Genomic DNA, 14,140 nt, shown 5'->3' with positions numbered 1-14,140 from the left:
AAATGGACTTTTTATTCCATCTGCATCAAAAAATGCATTATGGTGGAATTTCAAATCTTGAGGTAATTTTTTAGATATGACTTTATCTTAGATGGTTAAAGACATTCTTAACCTCCAGTACTTATTTTTTTTTTTCCTTCAGGCATCCTTAGGTACAACAAAATATTGCAGTTATTTTCTAAAAAATATGCAGTGTCCAAAACCAGACTGCATGTATCTACATGAGCTAGGTGATGAAGCAGCCAGTTTCACAAAAGAAGAAATGCAGGTAAGTGTAGTGAATGGGAAACACATGAAATGTGCCACATACGTCTTACTGTTTATGATTTAGTCTAATATGTGTCATGTGTTGCTGAATGTTATGGCAGTGATGAATTTTGAAATCTAAAGGTGATTAACCAGGATATTGCAAAGAACAGTTAGCTCAAGTTTTTTCATTGCATGCTGTTGTTAAAGTCTGAGAAGTCCAGTGACTGTTCATAAGGCAAAAAGAAATAAACTCTTAGCCTGGAATTCAAACAACCTGAGCTAACTACTTTCCCTTTTTTCATACTAAAGTAAGGTAGTGTCATTTTTGTTCTCTGTGAATGAAGTTAGTTCAGATCTGGGTTTTATTGTAAAATTGGTGTGTGGACAGTTATGGATTGACTCTTGTGCTGTGACTGACCATGCTGTCTGAAGCCCAGTAACCCTCCTAACCTGTGAAGCATTTAGAAACCATTTGCAAATAAAATGTTGAGGGTTACTACAATAGCACTTAAAAAATTATGCTGGGATTTTTTTTACGATTTCAACATCAAAATGCTTATTGTCTAGAGTAGGGAACCAAGTAAATGGATAGCTTTACTGTCTCAAATGTCGTGCATTCTGAGCAAGACCATTTCTGGTCTATCTCCATCCTTCTACATGAGGTGTGGTAAAGCTGTTAAACTCAAGTATGCCAACTTTGCATCCATGCTGTCATTTTTGCACGTGGTCTGTTGCTGAAGCAGAGGGTCCCCACCCTTAGTGCCAGCGCAAATTTTGTTCTAGTATAATTTTCTATGTTAGGCTGATGTAAGCTGGAGAATAAAGAAGAATGTCCATACCTATTAAATACTTTCTACAAATTATTTCTGAGGATTTCAGCAGATAATTGCAATAGAAGGAAAAGTTCAAGGACAAACCAGGTCACCTTCCCTGTATGTTTTCCTGTATTTCTCCCACCACCTAGATCTGTTACATCTGTATGTTTGGGAGTATATTCCCATCTAGTCTTTTGAGTTTTTTATAGACCTGTCAGCCATGAATTTATTTAATCCATTTTGAACCTGTCGATACTGCCAACCCTTTAGTCTTTTGTGGCAGCAAGCCCCAGAAATTCACTAGCTGTTTTATAAAGTGCTTTCTTTTGCCCGTGTTGAACTGGGAACTGGTTTGTTTTGTCAACTTTCCCTTAATCTTAGCTTCATAGTGCTTGCTGAAAGCAAAACCCCTTATTCACCTTATTCATTGCCATTGTGTTATGGCAAAACTTGATCTAGTCTCTCCCAGTTTTCTCTCCAAATCATAGTTTCTGGTCTTTTAAACTTTTTAAAGCAGTTGCTCCATTTCTGCAGTGTCTGTTGCCCTTCCCTATATTTTCTAGCTGTGTCTTCCTTGAGATGGAGAGATGAGATGCATGATGTGGGGGAAGCCAAGTTTAATTTATCAGTTTTCAATGTGCTGTATGTAGTGTGATACATGCTTTTTTCATTTTGTTTTAGTTTATTTGAAGTGGCCTTCTTAGTGATGCCCAGCACATCTTTTGTGGCTAGTGCATAATCAACTAACAGTTTCTGAGCTCTGTTGGCAGTAACCTCAGCATCTTTTTTTCTGGGCTGTAACAGCCAGTTCACAGATCAGGAGTGGGTTACTATGGTCTAAACTGCTTTTCCCTTCTTGTGTCACCTGACATGTCCTTGGTGAAACTTATTTGCCAACATTTGCTTATTTACTGATTTCACTGGGTTTCCTTTGAAGCTCCTCATTATCAACATGACAGTTTATTACCCAAAAAGCTTGATATTGTCAGCAGAGAACTTGCTTTTAAGTCCTTTCTCCTGCATGCTGATGGTGTTGCATAGAACTGATGCCAGTCATCAGTGCTCATTGCTTGCTTCTGCACCCTAAGAGTTACACTTTGAACTATCTTAAATTCACACTCTCTTCCATGGCAGATTAATAAATAGCTGGAATGAAACCTTATCAAAAATGTCTTCTTTCAAAGTTTTGTGGAGCCTCTCTATTTATGTTTACTGACTCTGTGAAGAATTCATGTTAGTGAAGCAGGGTTTCCCTTTACAAAAGATACTTGGATTCAATCCCAGTGGCTTGTGTTTATCCATGAACTTCTATTTTTAAAAATTATTGTTAGTATTATCATCTTGTAATCTTTGGAAGGATGCAGGTTTACTTAGCAGCCTGTAGTTCACAGAATCTTTTCTACAGCCCTTTTTGTAGAAGTCAGTGGCAAACGCTCAATCCTCTGGCCTGACTGCTAGTTAAAATTGATAGGCTGTGTACCTTGGTCAGGATTTCATTTTCATGTGTGAGTTTCTTCAGAAGTCTTGAGTGGATTTTACATCATCTTGGTGACTTACATGAATCTTCCTTCCCTGTTCCTTGTTATATTGCTTAAACTTTTATTGAATTTCATATTGCTTTCTTAAGAGTAATTGGAAATTATACACCTGCTAAGTACATTGTTTTTTTTGGTGTGCCAGCCTTTCTGCATTTGTATGTCAGTGAATTTCCAGATCCATTTAATGAGATTGAATGTTCATTGTTTCAGACTTTGACTCTGTATTTTTTAAAAAAATTGACAATGGATGATTTGTATTCTTAGTTAAATAATTAATAGATCTAAACATAGTGATGATAAAATAAAAAGAATTGGTAGAACTCCAGGAAGTCTAGGAAAGTGAAGTTGGGAATATTAGGTGGGTTGGAAATGCCAAGTTTGGCCTCTGGGTTGTCTGCTATAAATAAAATACAATTACTACAAGCTTCTGTATAGGATTTTAATCTTGTTTCTTTCTTGCATTTGTGTGGCAAATAAATGAATTAAGACTGACCACTGATGTATGTAGCTGTGATATTCGGTCTTTAGTCACTTAAGCAAATTGAGAGATCCAGGGAGGTTTCTTTTTACTCATCTGCTTAACGTTTGCAAATTGTTAATTGTGCAAATCTGTGCATCAGCCTAGTTGCTACAGTCATAGTGGATGGTGAAAGAAGCATTTCCAGGGTGCAGAATATCTCAAGGTTTGCATTTAGGTGAGCCATACTGTAGAACCACAATTTTTCATACTTTAGGTAGCTGTTTGGGTGTAGACACTGACCAAATGGATAAGATGATGCATACACCAGATGTTTCAATCCTTCTTGAGAGGTGTGTACATCGACTACATTAAGGACACATTCAGGATCAGTCAGTAATGGAGAATTGGAGGATTAAGTAGCAAAAGAATGGACTCATTGATAAGGTTTGACCTGAAGTATTTCAGTGAGAGATGCAGTTGGCCTTCTACAGGCATCCATAAGGGAATGTAGTTTATCAGCAGTACTATTTTTTTGTATTTTGTCTATTCATGCTTAATTTTTTGTAAAAAAAACTAAGTTATATTTTTCTTTTAGGTTGTAAAATTTTCCTAGGGTATGTGCACATTGAGTGTGCGTTAATTCCATTCTTGTTCCAACAAAATAGTAAGGAATCAATTAATGTTACAGAGAGTTAAATTTTATATGTACAAGTAGTGTGAGAGCTTCTTAATCAATACTGAAGATCATTAATTTGGTATTTCAGACTTAAGATTCAGAACACCTGACCATTAATCTTGGCATTTGTTTCCTTTGCTAGAGGACATCTAGTATCTGGAAACGCTAGAGAAAAGCTATTGACAATTTCAAATTCACTGTTTTATTTTGTATCTTGATTCAACTCATAATAAAACTTAACTTGGAAATAGTAATTCTTAGGTTGGAATGTTGTAGCAACCTACAAAAACCATGAATGCTCATCTTGGAATTCAGATGTTACTGAAAGTGTTGGGGGTAGGAGTAGATTTTGCTGGTTTTGTTTTTTGTATCAAGCCACAGAATGTTATCTGCAAGCTAGACTGAAAAACACCCTTTTCCTTCACTTGCCATATTCTAGTACTCTGGAGCTGAATTGGACCTCCACAATTTCTGAAAGCAAGAAATTGTTCTCAGTTGATTCAATTAGCTGAAAGAATATTTCAATATTTCAGTTACTAAAAAGAATGATTTATCAGTTATTGCTTAGAATATGCTGTTTGTCATGTCATACACCTCTGCTGTTTTATTAAGCTAATATAAAATTGCTTTCATTTCAAAGGAACTTTGTTTCAAAGGAACTCTTTGTTCCTTCCCATCTTCTGAAAAGCGTAGTATGGTTGGAATATGAAATGCAGACTGCCTTGGAAATGTCACTGTTTGTGATTTCTATGGTATATTTGTGAAGCTCTTGATTAGAACTGAGGAGCAAGTTCTAATAAAGTTGCCAATGCTTTTCTGATTTAGAAGTCTCAAAAAAATGAATAGTATAAATAGGTGATTTTTAGGCAAGCTTTAGAGCTGTTGAGATTACATCTGTGCTGAGAGTGAGAAGCACTGTTTTGAGTTTGGCAGGAGTGAGCTGACAAGTTGTAAAGGCTAAAATAGTAAGCTTTGGGACATATATATGGGCATATTATATCTATTTAAAAATTATAACTATAAATTTATATATTATACCAGTATTCATTCATTGTGAGTTTCTCTTTCCTTAGGCGGGTAAGCACCAGGAATATGAACAGAAACTACTGCAAGAATTATACAAACTAAACCCCAACTTTCTCCAATTATCTACGGGTACAGTTGACAAGAACAAGAACAAAGTGACAGCACTGCAGAGGTACGATGCGTAAGTACTGGTGCTGGACTGCCTGGTTATTCTTTCTGGTTATTCCAAAGAAAGCTTTTATTCCTATTTCATCCCCCAAATTGCCTCCTGTTTTTAGTACCTGCTATACGATAAAATCTTACAGGTTTTCTCTGTGGAGAGACATTGTTTAGGAGTGATAGTCTCCAATTTAGAGTGTTCCCTCTGAAGCCGCTCCACATTCCTCCCCTTGCCCTCCCCAGTACCAGGCAGGAGAGGAGAATTGGAGGCACAGAAGGTAAAAATCAGAACAATTTACTGGAAACAGCAGTGAGATAAGAAAACAGTAACAGCAACAGTACAAATGACAGAGGGTACAAGAAAGAGTCCAATGATTCACAAGTGATTGCTCACCCCACAGAAGCCCCCAGCAGTACTGACCACTTCCTCTGCTAGGCCATGCTGACCCAGAAGAGAGCTCTTCCCCAGAAAATTACTTAAGGTGGTATGGAATTGTCCTAGCCATGCTCCTTACTGGCTACTGCAAAAATTAACCCTGTGCTGGCCAGAACCAGGACACCTGCACCACTTTGTTCTAAAACAGAGTGTGTATCTTCGGAAAGAAATGTGTTTTGCATTTGGATCAGTAGTTTAGAACAAGGTATTCTGAAAGAAGACCTTGTATTTTATGTTTGTAAAACCAAATACATTTTTTCAAGACCAGATGTGTATTTTCTTGGTATGATTGATATCATTATGAATGCAGTCTCTATTTTTATAACTGAGCTATCTTATAACCTTAATGTTTTTTTACATCATGATTTATAGTGCAGTCCATATATTTTTTACTATGTTGTAGCTGCAGATATAACTTATTATGCCTTGCTAAAATAATGTTCTGTTGATGTAGTTTGTTCAGTAAGTTATGAAGAGATATCTATCCATATGAGTATATAGTCACACAAAGATAAATGCAAGTCTGAGTTTACCAGTCCTTAATTATTCATTCAAATGTCATATGTAAGTAATAAAAGCTGTTGACAATTTTTCCACTCCTTTTTGTAGGAGTTTGATAAAGGAGATGGGCAGAGCAGAATGTGAAAGTTAGATTGCACTTCATATGAACCTTGACCATGTATTTAGGGTTTTTGTTGTGTGCCAGTTCATGCACTACTGTATTTTTCAGACAATAGTTTGCCAGTGGCAGCATCACTGCACAGCCCTCTAAGCAAGACAGTGGGTACTGTGTCTGAAATACTGTCAATAGGTCTTGAATGAGCAGAATACAATTCTGAGAACTGGTATTCCAGCTGGTATACTGGGACTATTTTCTTTCTTTTAATTTCTGGAGGCAGTTTGATATGCACTTTGACTGCAAGTGGTCAGGGCTTCCAGAGGGATCTTTTTCCTTAAGGACAGAGCTGCTCCCTATTTCTCAGGCACTGGTTCAATATTGACTTCAAAGGTAAAGTGCAGCAAGCAAAACAAATACACCACTTCTTGAACTTGGGTATTGATGATTTTTAATTTTGAAATCTGAACTAATTTTAATTTGAAACCTGATTAGATCCCAGCAAAATAAATTATACCAGTGTGGGAAGAATGCACTATCTGAAACTGCAGCAAACTTTTATGCCTTTAGGAAGCAATTAGGAGTTGGAGCTTGGCCAGTTTGTGGTGCTAACATTTAGCACTTAGAGAGAAAATGGCATATTACTCTAAAGGCAGCAAGTGGTAATTTCTGGAGGTAATTTCTCTTGTCAGTTGAACAGCATAATCACAGCTTGGACTCTGTTCTTTGCTAATGCTTAGGTAGCACCTTTAGGGTTGCAAAGTGAATTTCCTGCAGCTGGGATTTGGACATGTTTTGTCATTGCTTTTGCACTGGTGAATGAATGCACATTGTTCTTTCACAGTTTCTACCCAATTGGGTTCTTGTAGGATTGTTTTTGTAGGATTCATTGATAGGATATTCATATTTCTAGCAGTTTGTCACAGCCTCTGACAACTGCAAACTGGTTCTTGTGTTTCTGGGGTGCAGAATTTCTGTTTCATAATGGAAAGGAACAGAAGTTGAGCTCTAAGTAGTAGATACTTAATTATAAATATCCAGTAGTAGAAAAGAGTTTTTAGAAAAACACTTAAGAGTTTAACAATTGTTTTAATTTGAAAGGTCCTGCTTGCAGACCTTTTCTTCCTGTTGAAGACAACTGTTAAAATCCCCTAGGGCCACTCTGTGTACTCATCTCCTGCTATGTTTCTTGATAGTTGTGGTGACTGTCTTCTCTTAAAATTGGAGATAGACTCCAGATATAAGACAGATCAAGCTTTTTTTATTTCCTTGATGACATTTTTCTGAAGAACTGAAATGAGTGTTTTCTTATGCTACAAGAACAAGCAATTATTAAGCACATACTGATCTTTTAGAGAACAGCCTTTCAGAGACATGCAGCCTGAACTTAACTAAAACAAAAAAACCCACATACACAAAACCCCCCACCTCAAAATACACACCAGTTTGTTTCTCTTTCCCTTTTCCTTGGATGCAAAACTGACTTTTAACTGGCATTTTAAAGTTTGTTTTAGTATAGAGATGGCTTTGCACTGTAGTGAACATAAATTTGGATATTTGAAATAAATGGATTGACAATTTTCATAATCCAGATTTCAATTCATTTTTGTACAATGACACTATTAAATGACAGATATGCTGCTGCTGTCTCTTCATTCCCTGATGTTCTGTATCTGATCAGCTCATTACCTCTAACATAGTCCAGATGTGAGCAAAGCCAAGATGAGATCTGTAGATCAGGTCAAGGTACTCATCTATCTACATATTGTATATGTAGCTGAGAACAGATGGATACAGAATAGCAAATGTTAAAATACTGAGATTTGAGAGGAGCTACTATTACTAATTTTATCTGAATAGAAGTAGGAAGCATTTGTGTTGCTGTAAGCAGTTACTGAAATTTCCAGATTCTGACTGTGAAATTAGTAAATTGACCTAAAAATGTAGAGTAAATGTTGGACCATGTAATAGAAATATACCAACGTAGGAGAGCATCAGGAAGGACAGAGATATTTTAATATTTTTTTGGTGAAAGCTGCTTTATTATGAAGACAGGACTTGGACACTAAAACCAGCTCCTAATAGAAGCAAATGGAAAGCTACAGGTAATGTAGAAGAACTTGAGAACACAAAAGAAGATATTTTATAATAAGATTGCAGGGTTGACAGACAGCACTGTATTTGAATCCATTTGGTTATAGACTATATTCCATTTTGCTTAAATTTGTACAGAATGTAACTATTTACAGCAAAAACTTCGACTTTGAGTCCTCTCTTGAACTTTTTTCAGTTCTAATGTGCACTCTAAAATGAAATCTAATATTACTTTATAAAAGGGAATTAATTATGGTTTTAAACTAGAAATGAAGGAAGCAGTAACTTGAGCAATGTGTTTGTCTGGCTGATCTCATGGTCTGTTAGTAAAGCTGTGGACTCCTCTGTAGGTGTGAAACCTAAAACTTCATCTGCTATGGCCAGGCGTGATAGGACTTGGAATATAAAACATATATTAAAAAAGTATGACTTAGCTCATGACTTACAGAACTAAAAAATAGTTATGGGCTAAAGCAAGTAATTCTGAATGAGCTATGCAGAGGTCTGGACACTTGAACTATTGATGGCATTTTTCATTTTTATTTACATTTTTTTCCTCTTCCTCAAACGGGCAAGTTTGGACTCTAGGATTGGCAAAGCAGCTGTCTATTCAGGAAAGAAAACAGAATTCCCTCTGGTTTTCTCTCTACCCTATCCCACTAATTTTTTATGTCATCACCTTTTAAAATCTGAAAAATAATATCCAGATAAATCTATTCTTACGGATTGTCTGGCACAAAGATTTATTTCCCCAGTGTTTACAATTTTTAAAACACTTTCTTCATAACTTGAACTCTTCAATTTTTTTTTTTATTTTACTCTTGCCTTTTTCCAGACCCAACAGTAATAACAAAGATGCCTGGCCATCATTACAGAGTTCAAGTAAATCGGCCAACGGTTTAACAATGGAACACAGGAAAACGCCTCCTATATTAGAAAATGGCACAGACCCAGAACACTTGACTCCAGATGGTGCAGACTCAGATTTCGGGTAATTGTGCTGCCTTTTGTACTTCAGACAGCTTGCTTTCTCTCTCACTGATTGGTGTGGAGGGAATGATTCTTCAGTCTCTCTGGTTGGAGAGCTGGATACAAATCCTGATCCGGCCACAAAAAGCTGGGCTTAGTGTAGCCCGTGTTAAAAAGTCTGATTGGCACACTGTGCAGGAGAACCCTAATATGAAGTTAGTTAGTGACAGTACAGGTAATGGCTGAGGGGAGCAGAATAACCAGGGGATCAACAGCTTGTACAGCTGCACAGTCCCATTCAGAGCTGAGTCCTTCCTTTTTTTCCATACAGAAGCTTCCACAAAAATATGCCATTTGCTGTACATCAGGAGGTTTGTCATTTGGAAAAGCTTCAGTAGAGGGAAGTTAAATGTTAGGGCTAAAATATCTAATTTCCTTCCAGTGATGTGTTCCAGAAACACAACACAGAGGAAAGGGCTCCCCAATTACCACTCAGAGGGACAGCAGGGCAGCAGGTTGAACTGAGGCTTCTTTGTGTAGAGGAAGTAATTCATCTGCTTACAATCATCTCTTATTGCCAGTCAAATTTTTTTTTTATGCCCTTCTTGAGTAGAACTGGTGTCCTCTTCCACCTTATGCATCACTAGCAGTTACAGTCCTAGTCTGTAGTCATGCTGGTTTGTTTTTTATGGACCCCTTAAGGTAATTAACATTAGGCTCATTCAGAGGTTGGATGGGAAAAAAAGCAAGGTAAACCCTAATATTTCAAGCAGTGGTGCTGCTGATTAGGTACCCAGTCTTCATTTTAAATCAATATTGAACCAATGCATTAAAATGGAGAGCGTTGTTGGAAGTGGTACCTTCTTGTTAGGCTAAATAGCAGTCCCCTTGAGGAGCAGAGAGCCTGGGAATTGCATCTCAGTAGTGATGTGCAGTTTTTTTTTCCTGAAAATAATGTATTTAATGTAAATAATTTTGTAGTCAATAGATAATGAGCCTTATTCGTTCCTGAGAGCTAGAAGTCTATCTTGCAAATAAAAGCTCCTTAGGCAGGTTCAAGTATAATAGACATTTTAATCATTTAGATTGTCAGTAAAAGTTGTCTTACTCATAGCTTTTTAAACTGCAGTATGGTGAATGTTAGTGCTGTAGGAAAGGAATTTGACTGGAATATCAACTCTTCAGTCAGAACTGATTGTGTAATGAAGAGTCTACAGCAGATTTCTATAGGAATTTAGAAATTACTAACCAAAAGCAGTGTCTTTCAATTGGAAGAGCTTTATTCATGCTGTTGGATCACTAAGCAGAGAGGATTTGTAAATCTTCACTGGAGTAGCACAGTGATTTTTCCTTTATAGTCATAAGTATTTCAGCTTAATTTATCTGTTTGAGATACTGACTCAATCAGTTGTCTTTTTTTCACGAAAAAAGGTATTGATGATTACTCTTACACAGTGTCTTTTAGAGTGGAAAATTGTGCTGAGTTTTGATTACTAATTTTGGCGTGAGGGGAAAAATTACAAGTGGAAGAAATCTTACAAATAGTTGACCTTACTATATGGCTGTATGCAGTAATTAAAGTTAGCAGCACCAAGGGCTGTTTGAAAACAAGGTGTATCTAGAATCTGAAGTCTGCACCCAGTTAAAAGAAATTGTTACATATATTTTTCAACATCATGACTGTAATTTGACTTGTATCACATTGTGGCCTCTTAGTGGAACTGAAATTCATGTTCTTACTTCTGATGCTTGTTTGTAGAATCTTTGTATTGGCCTGTGGAGCCTGATGCTTGTGCATCTTTTCTCATGGGTAGATAAAAATGAGAGTACCTTGAAGTTGCAAAGCAAAGATTTTAGTGTGAACTTCAATAACACCATTTCATTAGTGCGGTATTGAGATTTATTGAGGCAACTCACAGATGCCCATAAGAATCTTGAATCCTGAGATGTGCCATTTCAGCCAAGTCACAATAATTTGCAGTGAATGGCTTTCTGAGGTGGTTTTCTGCTGTATCTTATATTATCCTTATTTTTGGCAGGGTTTTATGCTATGTTTTTTACCCTTCTGTCATCTGAAACCTCAGTCTTAAAGGCTGGTGGGAAGCTTAACTTGCCACCAAGACTAAATTGTTAATTTAATGTTTTATCTCTCCCAGATTTATTTAGAATTTGTATGGAAACAGAAAACTTGTGTGTTTGGAAAACAGATCTTTTCCAGTTTCTTTACAGTAGTAGCTTAGATGGAACTGACTGTTACAAAATACTATCATCATATAGACTTCTAGGGTTTTGTATGGCATAGAGCTGCTATGAGCATGTTCAAAACTTTAATTTTGTTCCTTAAGGCAGTCAACAAGCAGAATGGCGAGTGATGAAAAGTATTACAGTATGTAACAAGTTATTGGAATGCTTATGATTAAAAAAGCAGTCTCATAAAAAATAAGTGCACTTTTTCCCTTCTTGATCCCTGCTTTTTAATTTTTGTTGTAATTTTAAGGCTTTTCTTCCACTACGAAAGCAAATGTTTATTTTTCATGTTAAATACTTGAATCTCTTACTGTCTTTTTCCCTCCCACTTTTGCAGCCCTATCGATAAACCTTCAGATTCCCTCAGTATAGGAAATGGTGACAGCTCTCAGCAGGTAAGACACAAAGATAAGTGCTCTGAAAGTAACAAGTGGGTTTGAGGACTCAATGCAACTTGCCAGTTGGAGAAGCATGTGTTTTCTGAAGTGTCTCATAACTGGGCATTGGAATAGGCCGTCCCAGGGGCGATGGAATCTCTGTCTCTGGAGGTCTTTAAGAAAAGACGGATGTGGCACTTAGTGCCGTGATCTCGTTGACAAGGTGGTGTTTAGTCATAGGTTGGACACAATGAATTTAGAGGTCTTTTTCCACTCTAGTTTATTTTGTGATGATTTTAAACAAAATTTAAAAATGCTATTGCTAAGTTGATTTTTTTGTTTGACTTGTGCTGAGGCATATATTAACAAACCTAATTGTGGCCAGGAGTTTTTAGGAAACTTTTCATCTGAGTTAGTGAAGAATATTTTTATATATAAACTCATGTTCTAATTTTTCTCTTTCTCTCTTGTTTGCAGATAACAAACAGTGACACACCTTCACCACCACCTGGTTTAACAAAACCCAATCCAGTTATACCCATCAGTTCATCTAATCACAGTGCACGGTCTCCTTTTGAAGGGGCTGTAACAGAATCACAGTCACTCTTCTCTGACAACTTCCGGCACCCTAACCCCATCCCCAGTGGGCTTCCTCCATTCCCCAGCTCTCCACAGACTTCAAGTGACTGGCCCACAGCACCAGAACCACAGAGCCTCTTCACATCAGGTACATCCACAGCTTACATGGCTGCGTGCTGCCTGCTTTTGCAGTTGCTTAAAACTTGTACAGAGTTGTGCAGAGCTTAAAACTCTGTAGAACCTAAAACTCTAGGACTTGTTTTATACTGTGTTTTCCCCCCTTAAAAATGGTTAAATTTGTCACTTAACTGCAGATGAATTGCAGTGACCTAAGGGTTTCTTCTTAAAGAAACTTTGCAGAGTTTTCAAGCTGCATGACTAAATTATCAGAGTGCTTACTTTAGTTTTTCTTAGCAACATGCATAGGATGTGACATGTATGCTTTAATATTTAGTGTTACAGATTTTTATTGAGAGTGGGGAAAATACATGGTATCAATATATGTTGATGTGATAACCTGTAATTCTAATATCAAAAGCTGTTGTGTAGAATTCAGAATTTTCTTAGTATCCTGCATAGTTATCTGAAGGTGTCTCATCTTTCTCTTTGAGGTGAGATTCTATAAATTCAGACATGTTATGTTTAATTTCATCAGATATTTACTTCATCAGATACCTGTATTTTTCAGGTACTCTCCTATGAAATACCTTGTCATATGCACAAAACATTGTTTTAGTTGTAATTATATAGTCTTGGGAATAGTTAATAGTATTGAAGAATTCACAGATAACTCTGAGGGAATTGTTAGGAAATGAAATGAAACAATATCAGTTAAAAAATGAATGAAAATAATATTATATAGTTGGTTTACTTAGTGATTAGTCATCTTTTGATGTTTATCTTGCTCCTGGATATCATAATTCTGTTTGTAAACAATATTTATTACCAAGGAAATTCCTTTCTGCTAAGGCACTTGATGCACCAGTTTTGTGAGGATTAAGTAGCAGTGAGATTTCCAGGTAGTAGAGATCATAGTTAATATAAAGTGTATGGTTGTGGTTTAAATAAGAATGCAGAGGACAAGTTCTTGTTGGTCCAGCAACTGTTTATCATCATGGATTTTAGAGTGAAAATAGAACTGTCGGTTTCTTCTCTGAGAGGATACTGAACCTTCTTAGAGCAGCGCACCAGGTCCCTACCAGCAGAGGGAGTTAATGTTGCAAGTGATGCTACCCTGTACTTAGCAGGTTGCTTGACCACAATTTTGAGGAAAAATATTGTAAAGATAGACCAGAATTCACTGAATCTGAATAGCAAACTTAACACAATCATGAAAAGAAGTAGTAACTGAAAATGAGGACAAATTCTGATAACTTTTTTGCAACACTGCCTCAAAATATTTAACAGTATCTTGTAATGCAGTTCCCTTTTTTGTTTTATCATTGTCTCCTCAAGAATTTGTCTTGTTTCTCTTCATAGTGGTAGACAGTAGGGGATTTTTTGTGGGTTTTTTTTGTTGGTTTTGGTTTTGTTTTTTGAACTACTGCTCTGAGGTTCTTCCTTTTGAGAGGGAGCGTCCTGCTTATCTTTTTTGCACATCATTACTGGTGAAAGCAAAATATTGAACTGAGTAAAGACCTTATTTATTATGCTCTGCTTGTTCACACTTCCATGAAGTAGCATGGGGTATAGAAGGTTCTAAGCAAGTGGTCATTGGTCTCTTTCTGCTTGGGACTATTCTTGAAAATACTTTCTGGATAAGGTTTTTCCATGGTTCAAGAACAGTGCAGCTGTGCAGTAAAAATGTTATTTACTACTTCTCGCACTTCACCTTTAGTAGAAGTCTATGACAGTTTGATTTGAATATGGCATTCTAAGCTGATGAATAAGGTATCTTTG

General features: G+C 36.6%; 1 protein-coding gene across 5 annotated transcripts in view; it reads left to right on the top strand.

Annotated features, from left to right (window-relative positions):
- CNOT4 (CCR4-NOT transcription complex subunit 4) overlaps positions 1 to 14,140 on the top strand; it is an 82,750-nt gene that overhangs the window by 51,406 nt on the left and 17,204 nt on the right. For 2 of the 5 annotated variants that reach the window (XM_066549856.1, XM_066549857.1), the window contains exons 6-10: positions 143 to 268; positions 4,812 to 4,945; positions 8,905 to 9,060; positions 11,623 to 11,680; positions 12,140 to 12,389. In XM_066549856.1, the coding sequence (XP_066405953.1) occupies positions 143 to 268; positions 4,812 to 4,945; positions 8,905 to 9,060; positions 11,623 to 11,680; positions 12,140 to 12,389 (724 nt within the window). The remainder of the gene's footprint in view (positions 1 to 142; positions 269 to 4,811; positions 4,946 to 8,904; positions 9,061 to 11,622; positions 11,681 to 12,139; positions 12,390 to 14,140) is intronic. The other 3 variants (XM_066549858.1, XM_066549854.1, XM_066549853.1) reach the window with 2 other exon arrangements.

Source organism: Molothrus aeneus, chromosome 5 (assembly GCF_037042795.1).
Source record: "Molothrus aeneus isolate 106 chromosome 5, BPBGC_Maene_1.0, whole genome shotgun sequence".
In the NCBI taxonomy this organism is placed as follows: Eukaryota; Metazoa; Chordata; class Aves; order Passeriformes; family Icteridae; genus Molothrus; species Molothrus aeneus.
The sequence above is the reverse complement of the archived record's forward strand: the minus strand, read 5'-3'. Positions and strand labels throughout refer to the sequence as shown.